The sequence below is a fragment of the Scyliorhinus canicula genome, chromosome 17 (genome assembly GCF_902713615.1).
Source record: "Scyliorhinus canicula chromosome 17, sScyCan1.1, whole genome shotgun sequence".
Taxonomy (NCBI): Eukaryota; Metazoa; Chordata; class Chondrichthyes; order Carcharhiniformes; family Scyliorhinidae; genus Scyliorhinus; species Scyliorhinus canicula.
The window spans coordinates 34675820-34691209 of record NC_052162.1 but is presented as its reverse complement, the minus strand read 5'-3'; the positions used below and the strand labels follow the sequence as shown (position 1 = coordinate 34691209).

The 15390-nt window shown below is 46.6% G+C and overlaps 1 protein-coding gene across 7 annotated transcripts in view; it reads right to left on the bottom strand.

Moving 5' to 3' along the window:
• LOC119952339 (glutamate receptor 3-like) overlaps nucleotides 1–15390 on the bottom strand; it is a 492268-nt gene that overhangs the window by 220788 nt on the left and 256090 nt on the right. For all 7 annotated transcript variants that reach the window (XR_005457831.1, XM_038776029.1, XM_038776024.1 and 4 more), the window contains one exon: nucleotides 7191–7358. Coding sequence is in view for 6 of the 7 variants with exons in the window: in XM_038776029.1 (XP_038631957.1) it covers nucleotides 7191–7358 (168 nt within the window). In the remaining variant the exon portion in view is untranslated. The remainder of the gene's footprint in view (nucleotides 1–7190; nucleotides 7359–15390) is intronic.

Genomic DNA, 15390 nt, shown 5'->3' with positions numbered 1-15390 from the left:
CTACCCTCAAGATTTGGGGGCAGTGGAGGCGACACAGGGGGAAGTGGGGGGCTCGTGGAGGCCCCGCTGCGGGGGAACCACCGGTTTGTCCCAGGGAACATTGATGGCGGCTTCCTGGGGTGGCTCAGGGCGGGCATAAGGAAGTTGGGAGACCTGTTCATTGACGGGAGGTTTGCGAGCCTGGGTGAGCTGGAGGAGAAGTTTGAGCTCCCCCGGGGAATATGTTCAGGTACCTTCAGGTCAAGGCGATCGCTAGGCGGCAGGTGGAGGGGTTCCCTTTGCTGCCCCCGCGGGGGGTAAGGGATAGGGTGCTTTCGGGGGTGTGGGTCGGGGATGGGAAGGTGTCTGACATCTACCAGGTGATGCAGGAGGTGGAGGAGGCGTCGGTAGAGGAGCTGAAGGCTAAGTGGAAGTGGAGCTGGGGGAGCAGATTGAGGAGGGGACATGGGCGAACGCCCTGGAGAGGGTGAACTCCTCCTCTTCATGTGTGAGGCTTAGCCTCATCCAGTTCAAAGTACTGCACAGGGTTCATATGTCCGGGACGAGGATGAGCAGGTTTTTTGGGGGTGAGGACAAGTGCATTAGGTGTTCAGGGAGCCCAGCGAACCATGCCCATATGTTTTGGGCATGCCCGGCACTGGGGGAATTCTGGCAGGGGGTGGCGAGGACGGTGTTAAGGGTGGTAGGGTCCAGGATCAAGCCAGGCTGGGGACTCGCGATATTTGGGGTTGGGGTGGAGCCGGGAGTACAGGAGGCGAAAGAGGTCGGTGTTTTGGCCTTTGCGTCCCTAGTAGCCCGCCGGAGGATCTTGTTGCAATGGAAAGACGCGAGACCCCCAAGCGTGGAGACCTGGATCAATGACATGGCGGGATTCATTAAGCTGGAGAAGGTCAAATTCGCCCTGAGGGAGTCAGTACAAGGGTTCTTTAGGCAGTGGCAGCCTTTCCTCGACTTTCCCACGGTCGGTTATTGCAGAAAATACGGAGGCTGGGGATTGAGGGTGATTTAGAGATGTGGATCAGAAATTGGCTAGTTGAAAGAAGACAGAGAGTGGTGGTTGATGGGAAATGTTCAGAATGGAGTTCAGTTACGAGTGGCGTACCACAAGGATCTGTTCTGGGGCCGTTGCTGTTTGTCATTTTTATAAATGACCTAGAGGAGGGAGCAGAAGGATGGGTAAGTAAATTTGCAGACGACACTAAAGTCGATGGAGTTGTAGACAGTGCGGAAGGATGTTGCAGGTTACAGAGGGACATAGATAAGCTGCAGAGCTGGGCTGAGAGGTGGCAAATGGAGTTTAATGTGGAGAAGTGTGAGGTGATTCACTTTGGAAAGAATAACAGGAATGCAGAATATTTGGCTAATGGTAAAATTCTTGGTAGTGTGGATGAGCAGAGGGATCTCGGTGTCCATGTACATAGATCCCTGAAAGTTGCCACCCAGGTTGATAGGGTTGTGAAGAAGGCCTATGGTGTGATGGCCTTTATTGGTAGAGGGATTGAGTTCCGGAGCCATGAGGTCATGTTGCAGTTGTACAAAACTCTAGTACGGCCGCATTTGGAGTATTGCGTACAGTTCTGGTCGCCCCATTATAGGAAGGATGTAGAAGCTTTGGAACGGGTGCAGAGGAGATTTACCAGGATGTTGCCTGGTATGGAGGGAAAATCTTATGAGGAAAGGCTGATGGACTTGAGGTTGTTTTCGTTAGAGAGAAGAAGGTTAAGAGGTGACCTAATAGAGGCATACAAAATGATCAGAGGGTTAGATAGGGTGGACAGCGAGAGCCTTCTCCCGCGGATGGAGGTGGCTATCACGAGGGGACATAGCCTTAAATTGAAGGGTAATAGATATAGGACAGAGGTCAGAGGTGGGTTTTTTACGCAAAGAGTGGTGAGGCCGTGGAATGCCCTACCTGCAACAGTAGTGAACTCGCCAACATTGAGGGCATTGAGGGGGAGGAGGTGAAAGGGGGGGTTTATGTTAATTTATTTTATTGTTAATTTATTTTGTTGTTTATTGGGTTTAGGGGGGTGGGGGGGTTCGCTATATGTGTTGTTACGGGTGCCAGGGGGTGTTTATTATTGTTATTATTATTGTTTTGTTGTTATACATTTTCCAAAAATTTCAATAAAAATTATTTAAAAAAAAAGATAATCCAACTGCTGCCTTGGTCTTCATCAAGACCAGAAGGGACAAGGATTTGGAATGATTGTCTGTAACTCAGACTAACTCAAGGTTCTAATCCAGACTCTTTCTCTGTTATGGTGTTGTTTGTCTGAATATATTGTCTCTTGTCCTGCTTAAGGAGAGATGCTGATAATTGAACACTGCATAGAATGTCTTCTTCTTCTCCTTGAGTGTTTCAGCTTAGTCCTGGTAGATGTGCCATGTGCTTATTATCCGCTGTTTTGTTTATTGTTATCCGTGCCTGAAATCATGGCAGAATGGAGTGGCACCATTGCCGGAGGGTGGGTGGTAGAAACAGGTCTTCATGGGTGGGCTTAAAATGTGGGAATGGGCATTCCATTCCCATCCCCTTGTTGGCTTCTTTTCTATCCTCTTTGTTAGGGAGATCGTATCCTGGTGGTAATAACTGTATGGCCATGGGGTTCATCCTACAAGTCCGCAGTCTTATTGAGGAATGCCCCCTTGAACCATTGGGGCCGTGATTCTTTAGCATTTTTATTATTATAATGGGGTGTCTGTTTCGTTGAATTTATCTTGCATTGGCACAGACAGGTCTTTTATCTGTGAAAGGTCTCGCTGAGTATCCACCTCTCTCAATTTACACCCATTCAAATAATAGTCTGCCTTCCTATTTTTGCTACCGATGTGAATAACATGTCTTTGCTTTAATGTTTATCCACATTATTTTGCATCTGCCATGCATGTGCCCACTCACTCAGCCTGTCAAAATCCTGCTGAAGCATCTCTGCATTCTCCACACAGCTCACTCTCCCACACAACTTTGTACCATCTGCAAATTTGGATATAATACATGTAGTTCCCTCATTCAAATCATTAATATATAATGTGAGCAGCTAGGGTGCGAGCACAGATCCCTGCGATACCCCACTAGTTACTGCCTGTCAATCAGAAAAAGACCTATTTATTCCAACTTTTTGCTTCCTGTCTGCTAACCAGCTTTCTATCCATCTCAAGATACTACTCGTAATCCCATGCACTTCAACTTTATATATTAATCTGCTGTGTGAGACCTTTTCGAAAGCCTTCTGAAAGTCTAAATAAACCACATCTACTGGTTCTCCCTGGTCAACTCTACTAGTTACATCTTCAAAGAATTCTAGATTTGTTAAGCATGATTTTCCTTTCGTAAATCTATGCTGAGTTTGTCTGATTACAGCAGTTTTCCAAATGCTGTGCTATGAAATCCTTGATAATGGACTCCAGCAACTTCCCTACTACTGACGTTAGGCTCACTGGTCTATAGTTCCATGTTTTCTCTCTACCTCCCTTCTTGAATAGCGGGGTTACATTCGCTACCCTCCAATCTGTAGGACCTATTCCAGAGTCCAAAGAATTTTGGAAAATGACCACCAATGGATCTGATGGGCGTGATTCTCCACTGCCCACGCCGTTTGGGAGAATAGCGGGAGGGCATCCCGACATTTTTTGCGCCCTCCCGCTATTCTCCCCCCCCCACGCCCGACCCACGTCACGAATCGCCGCTCGCCATAAAAAACGGCGAGCGGCGATTCTCCGCGGCCGATGGGCCAAGCGGCCGGGCCTTTAGACCCGTTTTTTCACGGCAGCAAACACACCTGCTCGTTGCCGTCGTACAAACGGGCGCTGGATGCCCGTTTGGGGCATCCAGAGGTCCGTTTGGGGCGGGAGCACCACCGTTGTGCTCGGGAGGGGACAGGCCCGCGATCGGTACCCACCGATTGTCGGGCCTGCGTCCAAAAGGGACGCACTATTTCCCCTCCGCCGCCCGACAAGATCAAGCCGCCACATCTTGTCGGGCGGTGGTGGAGAAATGCGGAACCTGCGCATAATGGTGTGATGACGTCACCCACGCATGCGCAGGTTGGAGCCGGCTCCAACCTGCGTAGCTGACGTCATACAGACGCCAGCCGCGCATCATCTTGGTGTACGGCCTTAACGACGGTCGTTAAGGCCGCGACGCCATGATTCCCGGTGCCCCGCTCCTAGCCACGATGGGGGGGGGAGAATCGGGTCCCGGGAACGGGCGTGAAGGCTGCCGTGAAACACGGCCAGTTTCACGGCAGCCTTTACGACTCTCCGCATTTGCGGAGAATCTCGCCCTATGTGTTGGATGAAAAAACCAAGTGGAATGTGAGACACTTGAGAGCGAGCAGTCTTGGATATTTCAAGGACAGTGATTATGAGGATAAATTCCATTTCCAATGAGTGACTGTTGATAATCTAACTCATCAGGTCGATCATGCGGAACCACAACCTCAAACTTGCGTATCACAGCACCATTATCAGACATCTTCACATCTCAAAGACTATTTCTGTGGTTAGAGAAAATGGATAAACTGAACTTTAAGAGATGATTGATGTATATGTATTTGTTGTTTAGGATGGTTTCATTTGAAATAAAGGGCTGGATTTTTTGCCTGCCATGCTTTTGGATGGTCGGGGAATGTAAAATATGCTGGGCGAGTAGCTCATCCCCTTCCCAACCACCACCCACCTGGTCCCCATAATATGGGGGATGAGTAAGGCACCTACTCGCTTAACCACCATTAGCCCTTTTGAACCTCATGGTCAACTATTGGCCACTTAAGAATCTCAATCCATCTTCACTGCCATAATACGCTAGGCTGTAAAAGGCAGGTGAGAGTGAGAAGGCCTTTTTGTTGACCAAAGTTGCTGAAAGGGGAGGAAATAAAAGGGGTATAACATTTGGGCGGGGAGGGGGGGCCCCTTTATGTCACCTCACCTAGCCTACAAAACCCACCTACTGCCACCTCACACACTTCCCCAGGATGGCCGATACCTCCCCATCCAAAAATCTGGGCTTGCCTGGGTCCAGGTGCTATCAATCCTCTTTGTGGGATTACCGACAGTCCCAGCAGCATCCATTATTGAGTTCTGATGCTGCTGAAACTGCAAGAGTTGTTGGAGAACTCTGGCCTGAGGCTCTCGAGGGTGAGACTTCCTTCCACTGAGGGGAGGAAGTTCCGTTCTCTGCTGGTTAAGGCTGGGCAGCCTTATTAAAAGTTGGTTGATTTGAAACTGACGTGTCTGATGTTTTCCCCCCCGGTAAAATTCTCTCCAGTCTTTCACTTTACAAGGGGGAAAAGATGTTCTGTTCAATTAATCAGTTGTTCAGTGTTGGATTATGTGTATTCAGTATCTGTTTTCTGGTCTTTGTGTGATTTTTCAAGCCAAGGTCTGGTGACTGAGGAATCTAAACTGAGACATGAGAACAGACATTTTAAAACATTGAATAAAACTGCTCCTTTGGACGTATAACCTGGAGTATATCAAATCTAAATCATTTGGAGGCATAAAACACAACAATTGCTATTCGGTAACACTTGCTGTTAAGTACACATCCAGTGAGACAAGATAATATATCAAGGGCAGCAGAAGTAGTTCAATCAGGAAGGTATTAAAAAGGGTCATTACATGAAGAATGGTCAATTTAATGAAATCCCAGTGGGTGACTGGCGTGTGTAAACTCAGAATAAGTGCTTTTAGGATAACAAGTGAGAAAATTAACAAAATAAAATAGCAGAGATGGCTCTCATCTCACTTGGGACAGAATTTAAAGTTGCTCTCAACTCTATTGAGGATTTCACCAAAGTCCCTCAATGATGGTATAAAAAAAGAAAATGCTGGAAAAACCCAGCAGGTCTGGCAGCAGAGAAGGAGGATGAATTATACAACACCTTGAATGTAGAAAAACATCCCAAAGCACTTCAAAGGAGAAAATCAGTCAAGAGTGCATGGTCAGCCATAAAGGAGGTAGTAAGAAGGGTAATTAAAATGTGATCAACAAGTTGGGGGTCTCAGGATAGAATTAAGAGAAGTAGAGAGACAGAGAAATTAAGGAAGCTTATTTATGGGGCAGGATTTTCCGTGTTTACCGGTGCGGTGCACCCCCACCAGCAGCGGGATTTTCCGTTCCTGCAGCCGCCCAACAAGGTGCTCCATTGTGGCCACCCCACGGCATCGGGAAACCCACGGGCGCGCTGCCAGCGGAATGGAGGATCCCGCCGACAGAAACTTTGTCTGCAGGTCTTTGAGCCGAGGCTATTCAAAACACATCTGTCGATAGTGAGTACAGAAATAGGGGAGACACAAACCCAGACATTCAATGCTTGTAATTTAGAGACAGACAGATGAAGAGCTTTTTAAAGTTACATCTGGTACAGAATGAGAAATCAAGAGAGAGAAGGATTAAAACAAGAGTGCAAAAAAGAAGCAGAAAAGAGAAGAGAATATGCAAATGTTATAAATTGATATCTTTTAATTCTGTGGCAACAATTAACTACATGCAGGAATGAGACTGAACAGTTCAGATTGTTCCCATGGGCCAGAGAGATTGACTGGCATTGCGTCAACAGTTATCGCATCATTTAAAAAAAGGTACTCAAGCTCTTAATTACCAGATTTAACTTTCTATTTACAAGTTAACGGGCAATTGCTATGGAAATCCAGCAAATTCCAAAAATAGTGGGGAGGTTGTTTGTGCAAAGCAAATTGTACAGTGGTGTAAATCAACCAGCAAATTCTGGAGCCTCACCAGTCACGCCCATCTCTTAATTCCCTGAACTTGTTTACTGATTTGCCCATGAATAACAGCTTGCAACATTAATACATGATTAGTTTTCTGGCAAGTTTCAGTTCTATCTACACATGATGTAAATATAATGATGAAAATAATGAAAGTTTATTTAATCATTTAAAATAACTCTGAATGGAATAAATCTCTTGCTATTATAACTTCTCGGGTGGTAAAAATGCAAATTACTCCGAAGAATTAAACTTAAATATCAGCTAAGTTTTGAATTTGAGTTTAGTATTTCCCCGTGGAGTTATTAAAGTTAATTCACGACTAAAAGATGTTTTAAATAAAAAATAAACATCACAGAAACAATTTAAATATGTACTAACTGCTAACAGGTACCAGCTGCATCTATATGGTTCTTTTATTGGCTTGTTAGATTAGTTGGAAGGGGAATTTCACATACCTGTTTCAAAGCCCGTTCTATATCGATTCCTTGGCTCCAAGGTACTGCAGGATTGGCTAAACAGTCTCCAGTGGTTACTCTTCTCGAGATATCAATTCGCTGCCTTCGTAGATACCGAAAAGCTTCTGCTATGACGAATATTCCATCATAGGTCAAAGCAGCAGTAAACTGGATAGAATAAATAGAGTATGTTTTTTTATCAATACAGTAGAACACACAGCAGCCCTAAATTTTGTAGCATTCAGGTAGTCATTCTGCAAATATCAAAGGTTGACATTTAACTCCATTCCTCTTTTCAATTCTGGGTTGAGCTGCTAAATAAAAGTGTACTTGACAACAAGAGGTTGTAGAATTGGAGCTGCTTTGTACAAGTGTACCCCTCACCATCAGAGATTACCAAGTGGCATTGATGCCCCTTCCCGAAACATCGATATCGAAGACTGTCATCCACTCCCTGTAGAGTTATATAGCATGGGATAATAATGAAAAAGGGAGTGGAGCTAAACAAAAAACAAGTGGAAGTAAAATGAAAATTTTAAAAACCCTCTCGTGTATGTAGTTTAATAGTACAGAGATTACAATGTTACTACTGTGGAAGGAATTAAATCCCTGAACTATTTAACTATTCCTCACCACTTTTATTGAAAAATTGTACACTTGCCACCCTTTCATACCTCATTAGTGAGCTCTTTGAAGTCTGAGATCAAATTATGCATGTCAGCTGTTTTACATTAATTTGATCAACACTGTTTTGTGTAACTGCTTATTCTGTAATGTGGCATCAGGACAGTTTCAGACAAAAAAAATGAGGCGCTATAGAAAGCTTTTAATTTTACAGTGACAATTTGGTGCCAGGGACCATAGAGTTAATCGTAACTTAATCTAATAACAATTTGAGTGATTATTTTTACTTAATGAACTTAAATGTCTCTGAGTTGGGTGCAATGCTCTAACTGTGAGATGTGGCAGATCCGTGATGCTTCCAGCATTCCGGTCGACGACGTCTGCAGCAAGTGTAACCAATGGCAGCTGCTCACAGACCACGTGGTTCGGTTGGAGCAGCAGTTGGATGCAGTTAGGAGCATGCAGGTGGTTGGAGGCCTCATAGATAGGAGTTATAGGGAAGTGGCCACACCCAAGGTGCAGGCAGACAGATGGGTGACCGCTAGAAAGGGCAGGCAGTCAGTGCAGGAATCCCCTGTGGCTGTCTCCCTCTCTCACTGGTGTACCATTTTAGATACTGTTGGGGGGAATAGCCTATCAGGAGAAAACAGCAGCAGCCTGAATAGTGGAACCACAACTGGCTCTGTTGCTCAGCAGGGAAGGGAAAAGTGCAGGATATTGATAGTTATAGGGGACTCTATAGTAAGGGGCACAGATAGGTGCTTCTGTGGACAGGAAAGAGACTCCAGGATGGTATGTTGCCTCCCTGGTGCCAGGGTCAAGGATGTCTCTGAACCAGTAACAGGACATCCAGAAGGGGAAGGGTGAACAGCCAGAGTACCTATGTGTACCAACAGTCGTTAGAACACATAGGTACTAATGACATAGGCAGGAAGAGTGATGAGGTCCTGCAGAAGGAGTTCAGTAAGTTAGGCAATAAGCTAAAAAGCAGAAACACTAGGGTTGTAATCTCAGGATTAATCCGTGTGCCCCATGCTAGTGAGGCTAGAAATCGGATCATAGTGCATCTATGTGGCTGAGCTGGTGCTGCAGGAGGGAGGGTTTCAGATTTCTGGACCACTGGGATCTCTGCCGGGGCAGGTGTGACCTGTACAAGAAGGACGGGTTGCATCTAAACTGGAGGGGCACCAATATCCTGTCTGGGAGGTTTGCTCGAGTCACTCAGGAGGATTTAAACTAGTATGGCAGTGGGATGGGAACCAGAGCGTTAGCTTAGAAGGTGTAAAAATTGAAGGAGAAATAGAGCACAATGTGTGCTCAAACATAGTGGTTTGAAGTGTATTTCTTTCAACGCCAGAAGTATAGCGGGTAAGGCAGATGAACTTAGAGCACTTATTAGTACTTGGAATTAAGATGTTGTGGCTATCACAGAAACATGGTTAAAGGAAGGGAAGGATTGGCAGCTGGACGTTTGATGGTATAGGATGCTTCAGGAGATATAGAGGGAGATGTAAAAGGGGTGGGGATGTAGCATTTCTGGTTAAGGAGAATAATATAGCCGTACTGCAGGAGGACATTTGGAGGGCTCATACAATGAGGCAATCTGGGTAGAGCTTAGGAACAGGAAGGGGGTAATCACAACGTTGGGTGTTTATTACAGACCCCCCAATTACCAGTGAGAGATAGAGGAGCAGATAGATAGAAAGATTTTGGAAAGGTGCAAAAGTAACAGGGTTGTTTTGGTAGGGGATTTTAATTTCCCCTATATTGACTGGGACTCACTTAGTGTTAGGGGTTTGGATGTGGCAGAGCTTGTAAGGTGTATCCAGGAAGCCCTCTTGATGCCATTTGTAGCCAGTCCAACTAGGGAAGGGGCAGTACTGCATCTGGTATTGGAATGAGCCTTGACAGGTGATTGAGGTTTCGGTAGGGGAACATTTTGGGAGTTGTGACCACAATTCCATACGTTTTAGGGTACTTTTGGATAGGCATGAGGGCAACCCTCGGGTTAAGGTGCTAAACTGAGGAAATGCAAATTACGATAACATTAGACAGGAATTGAAGAATTAGGATTGGATGCGGCTGTTGGATAATAAATCAACATCGGACATGTGGGGGGCGCGATTCTCCGCTCCCCACGCCGAGTGGGAGATTCGCGGGAGGGCCGGGCGAATCACGACACGCCGCCCTAGCGCAAAAGGTAAGTTTGGGGCCTGTGGGGGGGGCGGAGAGGAGATCGAGCACCACGGCCATGCTTGGGAGGGGTCTAGCCCGTGATCAGTGCCCACCAATCGTCGGGCCGGCGTCTCCAAGAGACGCACTCTTTACCCTCCGCCGGCCCGCAAGATCAAGCCACCACGTCTTGCGGGGCAGTGGAGGGGAAGACGGCAACCGCGCATGCGTGGGTTGGAGCCGGCCAACCTGCGCATGCGTGGCTGACGTCACTTAGGCGCCACCGCCGCGTCATTCCCGGCGCGCCGCTTTGACGCAAGCGTCAAGGCCCGGCGGCCGAGTTTCTCGAAACGCCGCTCCTAGTCCCCCGGAAGGGGGGGAGAATAGGGAGCAAGGAGCGGCCTCCGACGGCGTCGTGAAACTCGGCCGAGTTCACGACGGCCTTCCCGATGCCGCGCGGGAGCGGAGAATCACTCCCGGGGTCTTTCAAGCGACAGTTGATTAGGATTCAGGAAAGTTACGTTCCCGAGAGAATGAAGGATAAGTATGGGAAGTTTAGGGAGCCTTGGATAATGAGGAATGTTGTGAACCTCATCAAAAAGAAAAAGGAGTCTTTTGTAAGGTTTGGAAGGATGGGAACAGTCGAAATCCTTGAGGAGTATAAAGAAAGTAGGAAGGCTAGGAAGGGTCATGAGAAGTTCTTGGCAATTAGGATTAAGGTGAACCCCAAAACTTTTTATTCATATGTAAAACGCAAGAGGGTGGCCAGGGAAAGGATTGGACCACATAAGGACAGTGGGGGGAATCTATGTGTTGAGCCAGAGGAAATGGGCGAGGTACTAAATGAATACTTTGCATCAGCGTTCACTAAAGAAATGGACTTTGTGGAAGTTGATTCTTGGGTAGGGTGTGTGGACAGTCTGGATCATGTTAACATCGAAAAGGAGGAGGTATTGGGCCTTTTAGAAGATATTAAGGTCGATAAGTCTCCTGGGCCAGATGGGATTTATCCCACAATACTGAGGGAAGCAAGGGAGGAAATTGCTGGGGCCTTGACTGACATCTTTGTATCTTCATTAGATACAGGTGAGATCCCAGAATAGCTAATGTTGTACCGATGTTTCAGAAAAATAGCAGGGATAATCCTGTAAACTATAGGCCGGTGAGCCTCACGTCGGTAGTTGGTAAATTATTAGAGAGAATTCTCAGGGACAGGATTCTTCCCATTTGGAAACAAATGGACTCATAAGCGATAGACAGCATGGTTTTATGCAAGGGAGGTCGTGCCTCCCTAACTTTATTGAGTTTTTTGAGGAGGTGACAAAGATGATTGATGAGGGGAGGGCAGTGCATTTTCTTTACATGGACTTCAGTAAAGCCTTTGACAAGGTGCCGCATGACAGACTAGTACAAAAGGTAAAGTTACAGAAGGCAAAGCGTAGCAGTAGAAGGGTGTTTTTCTGAATGGAAGATTGTGACTAGTGGTGTTCCACAGGGATTGAAGTTTGGGCCTCTGTTGTTTGTGGTGTTCATAAACGATTTGGAGGAAAATGTAGCCAGTCTGATTAGTAAGTTCGCGGATGCAACCAAGGTTGGTGGAGTGGCAGATAGTGTTGAGGATTGTCAGAAAATACAGCAGGGCATAGATAGGTTGGAGACTTGGGCAGAGAAATATCAAATGGAGTTTAATCCAGACAAATGTGATGTAATGCATTTTGGTAGGTCTAACATAGAGGGGAAATATACTGTAAATGGTAAAACTCTGAGGAATATAGAAAGTCAGAGAGATCTGGGCGTGCAGGTTCACAGATCTTTGAAGGTGGCAACACAAGTGGACAAGGTAGTCCAGAAATCATATGGAATGCTTGGATGTGGCAAGTCATGCTACAGTTGTATAGAACCTTGGTAAGGCCGCACTTACAATATTGCGCACAATTCTGGTCGCCATACTACCAGAAGGATGTGGAGGTTTTGGAGAGGGTACAGAGGAGGTTTAACAGGATGTTGCCTGGTCTGGAGGACGTTAGTTATATGGAGTGGCTGAATAGACTCGGACTGTTTTCATTAGAAAGACGGAGGTTGAGGGGTGACCTGATAGAGGTCTACAAGATTATGAGGGGCATGCATAGAGCGGATGGGCAGGCATTCTTTTCCGGGGAGTTAGTCACCAGGGGAATAGCTTTAAGGTCCATGGGACAAGGTTTAGTGGAGATGTGCGAGGCAGATTTTTTTATGCAGAGGATGGTGAGTGCCTGGAACGCGTTGCCAGGGGAGATTGTGGAAGCAGATACATTAACGATGTTCAAAAGGCATCTTGACAAACACATGGATAGGATTGGAGGGATATGCCACAAGGAAGTGCTAAGGATTTTGGCAAAGGTTGGTATCATGACTGGTACAGGCTTGAAGGGTTGAAGGGCCTCTTCCTGTGCTGTACAGTTTTTTGTTCAAGACAAATATCTCAATTTTAGACTGCTGAAAGAACGAGGGCGGTCCCGGTGAGAAAAAGTTGGAGAATCCCACTGGCGGTGGGAAAACCCACTGTATATTCAGCCTCCTTCACAATTTTTTTCCATGTGATTCATGCCGTACTCGTGATGGCTTGTATCTGATACGTTGGCCCAGGAAAACTTAATCTCTGAAATCAGTGCTCCTTTTAAACTTTTGCTCAGCACTTGTTCCAAGCCAAGTCGGGGGATGGCTGCTAGGAAGACAGCACCGAGAGATCCCTCACCAAACCTCTGAATGTGTGCAGCAGAGTCGTGACATCCTCTACGCCCGATCAGCAAGATGTCCATCAAGCAAGGTCGAACCTCGCCTGGGAGGCGGTGGCAGTGATAGTCAGTGCCAGCTCACTCCATAAGGGAACAGGGCTATAGAACCAAATGCAGATGAATGACCTTCTTCGTGCAGCCAGGGTAATTCTGTCTTTTCATGTCTCCCGTTGTACTCCTTAACACACAATTCACACCTCCACGGTGATATCTCTCCCAGCCACCTCATGGGTTCCCAACATGGCGCCTCGATCCCACCACTCCCCATGGTCCTCCCAGTAGATAATATGCTCCTCACATTCTCGCTCCCACCCACCTCAAATACATGCCAAACTTCATCACCATTGGACCTGGTAGGACTCTCGTCTATACTCTGCCCACCTGTATCATTGCAGGACAAACTCTGAGCCCAACTGGTGTGAGCGGGCACGGCCTGCCTGGGTCATACTCGAGCTGAGAACCCTACAGCCCTTTGAGGAGAGAATCCTTGAGTTGGCCGGCGAGGAGCAGGACCGCAGCTGTCCAAAGGGCAAGAAGGGGGCACGAGATAAAAGTGGGAACGCTCAGCACAGGCTGCCATGGTGCAAGCCTCCTGTGAGTTAACTTTCTCCCATCAGTCTGCCAACTTGCTTCCCTCGCAGGTCAATCAGTCGACCAGCCCCGACCAACCCCGACCAAGGGGCAGCAGGGTAGCATGGTGGTTAGCATAAATGCTTCACAGCTCCAGGGTCCCAGGTTCGATTCCCGGCTGGGTCACTGCCTGTGTGGAGTCTGCACATCCTCCCCTTGTGTGCGTGGGTTTCCTCCGGGTGCTCCGGTTTCCTCCCACAGTCCAAAGATGTGCGGGTTAGGTGGATTGGCCATGCTAAATTTCCCGTAGTGTCCTAATAAAAGTAAGGTTAAGGGGGGGTTTCTGGGTTACGGATATAGGGTGGATACGTGGGTTTGAGTAGGGTGATCATGGCTCGGCACAACATTGAGGGCCGAAGGGCCTGTTCTGTGCTGTACTGTTCTATGTTCTATGTTAACCTCACACCCTCTGAACGTCACAGATCTGAGCAGCTCCGAGGGTGACATCTGGGGTCCAGCACCCAAGAGGCGTCACAGATGTCTCTCGCATGCTCCACCAGCGCAGGTATTCACATTTTAGTGGGATTAACTAGTAGGCAGGCTTCTGGGTCGCTCACTGGTGAGCACCTCACAACTGAAGATCCACAGGAGGAAGGAATAGCCCAGGGATCCGGCACTCGGAGGGATACCCCAGGCTGATAACATGCCCCTGGGTTGGAGGGCCGAAGGGCCTGTTCCTGTGCTGTATTGTTCTGTGTTTATTCGTCATCACCTCCTGTCTGCCCTCCCCAGTGGGGGATGCAGGTGATGTGTGAGCCACAGGCTGAGAGATCATAGGTAACTTCTGGGAAGGTGATCATTCGTGTTTGGAAAGAGTAATCTGGCTGACTTTCAAGTTGGATATGGTTGCCACGCAGCAGGGTGGAGGGAGGAATAGACGTAGCGGCAGCATCTGGGAATAGGAAGTGATTGTACCAGAGCAAAAAGCAATGTGAAGAGAGCATGCAGCGTTACCTCTCTTAAATGTGATCTGGGAGCAAGATAAATTTATAGGAAACTTAAACCTCAACGGTTTAAACCTAATTCCCCACAAATGACACCTGGGTCTGATGGGAATAGCCTTCCTTTAAGTACAGAAAATGCTTGCTGGACATACAACCTTTAACATATTGCAGTTGCATACAATATTAGCATTTCCAATTGGGGCATAGTGAATCCTTTCTGGAACCTAACAATGTCAGCCATCCATCGTCTAGTTAAAACTGATAAATCCTCTGTGGGCCATTGTTTCAGTATTGTATGCATTTTCTGATTGTTTTTGATTTGGTTCGCTGAATTTCTGAATATATAATGGCGTGCAGAATTGAGCAGGTTTACCAGTTACATTTTTAATTGAAATGTATTTTCAAGGGCTGATACTAAAATAGCAATATTGTAACAAAAGCCACATCTATGCCGCATAACTGCTGACCACATTAACCTCACATCCTGTGTCATCACCTTTTAGTCACAATTTTAGATTAACATTTAACAGTGGCAAAACCCAATGCTGATATTTTGTAATTGTGAAGATTTTTTGTCAACAATCACCTGTTGCGCTCTCATTTCATGCCTCAGATGCTGGGCGGTGCTTTCATGTTTCACCAGTTGCCTTATCCAGCTCCAAATGGAGTTAAACGGTGAACAACTATTACAAATATATTAACATCAACTTTTAAAATACACTCAAAGTTTCCTAAATCCTGACAAAATCTCTCCCGACTCCACCAAAATAATGCTTCTTGATGCTCTGCCGAGTCTGCTTCACTGCCAGTATATTATTCGAACACATTTCTTGTGGAAACACCAGTCCAGTTGCACTTCTGCACTTCCCTTTATGCTTATGCTGTCAAAATACCTGTGCATGGCTCATGAACAGAATTCTCATCTCGAAGTTAGAATCATAGAATTTACAGTGCAAAGGAGGCCATTCGGACCATCAAGCCTGCACTTAGAAAGAGTACCCTACTTAATTTAGAAGGTTCAAAGTTCACTTTTGAGCCCATAATCTAAATTGGTAC